Source organism: Wasmannia auropunctata, unplaced genomic scaffold, assembly GCF_000956235.1.
Source record: "Wasmannia auropunctata unplaced genomic scaffold, wasmannia.A_1.0 LD276928.1, whole genome shotgun sequence".
NCBI lineage: Eukaryota > Metazoa > Arthropoda > Insecta > Hymenoptera > Formicidae > Wasmannia > Wasmannia auropunctata.
Window position 1 is genome coordinate 66,039 of NW_012085962.1, and position 1,818 is coordinate 67,856.

General features: G+C 30.0%; 1 protein-coding gene across 1 annotated transcript in view; it reads left to right on the forward strand.

Moving 5' to 3' along the window:
* Positions 1-493: 493 nt before the first annotated feature.
* LOC105461821 overlaps positions 494-1,818 on the forward strand; it is a 4,697-nt gene continuing 3,372 nt past the window's right edge. The window contains exon 1 of the mRNA XM_011708326.1: positions 494-499. Within this exon, the coding sequence (XP_011706628.1) occupies positions 494-499 (6 nt within the window). The remainder of the gene's footprint in view (positions 500-1,818) is intronic.

Here is a 1,818-nt window from a genome sequence, read left to right on the forward strand (position 1 = left end):
CTTGAAAATTGACAAAGTTACGTTTTTTATTTACTGCTAATATATTGTAACTTTTGAATGATTCTACTACAAACGATGGGAAAGTCGCTACAAACAATTACAAATTACAATTACAAATGATTATAAAAATAACTAGAAACGATTCTAAATCAAGATATATTATTGTTTTTTCTGTAACTCAAAGTCGGATGATAGTCATTTTTTCAACATTTTTTTTTATAAATTTACAAACGAAATTGTACTACTACATACAACTAAAAACAAAATATTAACCTTTTTTTATTGTAAACTTATTTTAGTAAAAGTCGGGTGCCAAGTTCACATAGGTAAATTAGCGCATAAACGAGTACGGATGGTGTGTGTACAGAGGCGTTTATAATTATTTCTCGAGAATGATACTTCGGAAAATAACTATCACAATGATTGAATTCGTCTTAAAATACCCTTTAATTTTGTAAAAAAAATTTTGAAAAATTAAAAAAAAAGTTGGATAATGGAGGTAAACAAAAAAATAAACAATAAAAAAATTATTTTAAATTATAAAGTACTCTTAAAGCCATTCAACTTTTATTAGAAACATTTTTTTCTATCTCTCGTAGCTTTGACGATATTTCCATTGAAATAAAAAAACTGATTTTTTTCTATGGAATGTTTCACCCCCTTAACGTGCGACTCAGCACGTATAAAAAAATTGTAGTATCTTATTTTTTGTCTGTAGTAACATATCCAAAGCTCATTGAAATCGGAGAGGAACACTTCTGTGTGTTCCCATGTAAGACTTAATTTTTGTATACGGCATTTGAAATAAAAGAATTAAAAATAAATACTAGCCATATATACAATTAAGAAACGTTCGCATTTTTCTAAAAATCAAAAAGGTTGACACTATAAAAAACAATCAATATAAAGTCATTCTTTAGTCATTTGAAATCTAAATTTTAATCATGATGTAAAAAATGACGTAAATTCGGTCAATTTGACGATTAATTGATATTATTTGACTTTTCTGTTCTCCTTGGGAATTAATACTATGAATACTCTAATATACAGGGTGGACCATTTTAATCCATCCAATCGAATATCTCGAAAAATAAACACACTAGGAAAAAATGTTTCAGACAAAAGTTGTAGGGCTTCGAGGGGGACATAAGATGATAACATTGATTTGACCCTGAGTGGCGTCGTCATGGTCAGGACAAGGTCACTTTGAATTTTTTAAATGGAACCCCCAATTTTTCATGTTCTTATAGCACGCCTCGAGAACTTTCCAAAACAATAAATAAAATATTTTTTTATGAAATAAATCTTGAGTTATGAAGCTTGAAAGTTGGAGTACTGTCGGCATCAGCATCCAAGGTGTCTAAACACTAGCTAAAACCTTTTGAATGTTGTTCAGAATCATGACATTGATAAAGGCCAACGACCTTGGCTATCTTGGATGATGCTAATGCCGACAGTATTCTCAACTTTCAAGCTTCATAACTCAAGATTTATTTCATAAAAAAATATTTTGTTTATGTGTTTTGGAAAGTTCTCGAGGCGTGCTATAAGAACATGTAATGAAAAATTGGGGGTTCCATTTAAAAAATTCAAAGTGGCCTTGGCCTGACCTTGACGACACCACTCAGGGTCAAACCAATGTTATCATCGTATATCCCCCTCGAAGTCCGAAAACTTTTGTCTGAAACATTTTTTTGTAGCTTGCGTATTTTAGCAGATATTTGGATCCGTCGATTAAAATGACTCACCCCGTATATATATATAATTAAAAATATAAATTTCTAAAAAAGAGATTATAACACAAATGGACAAAATAAT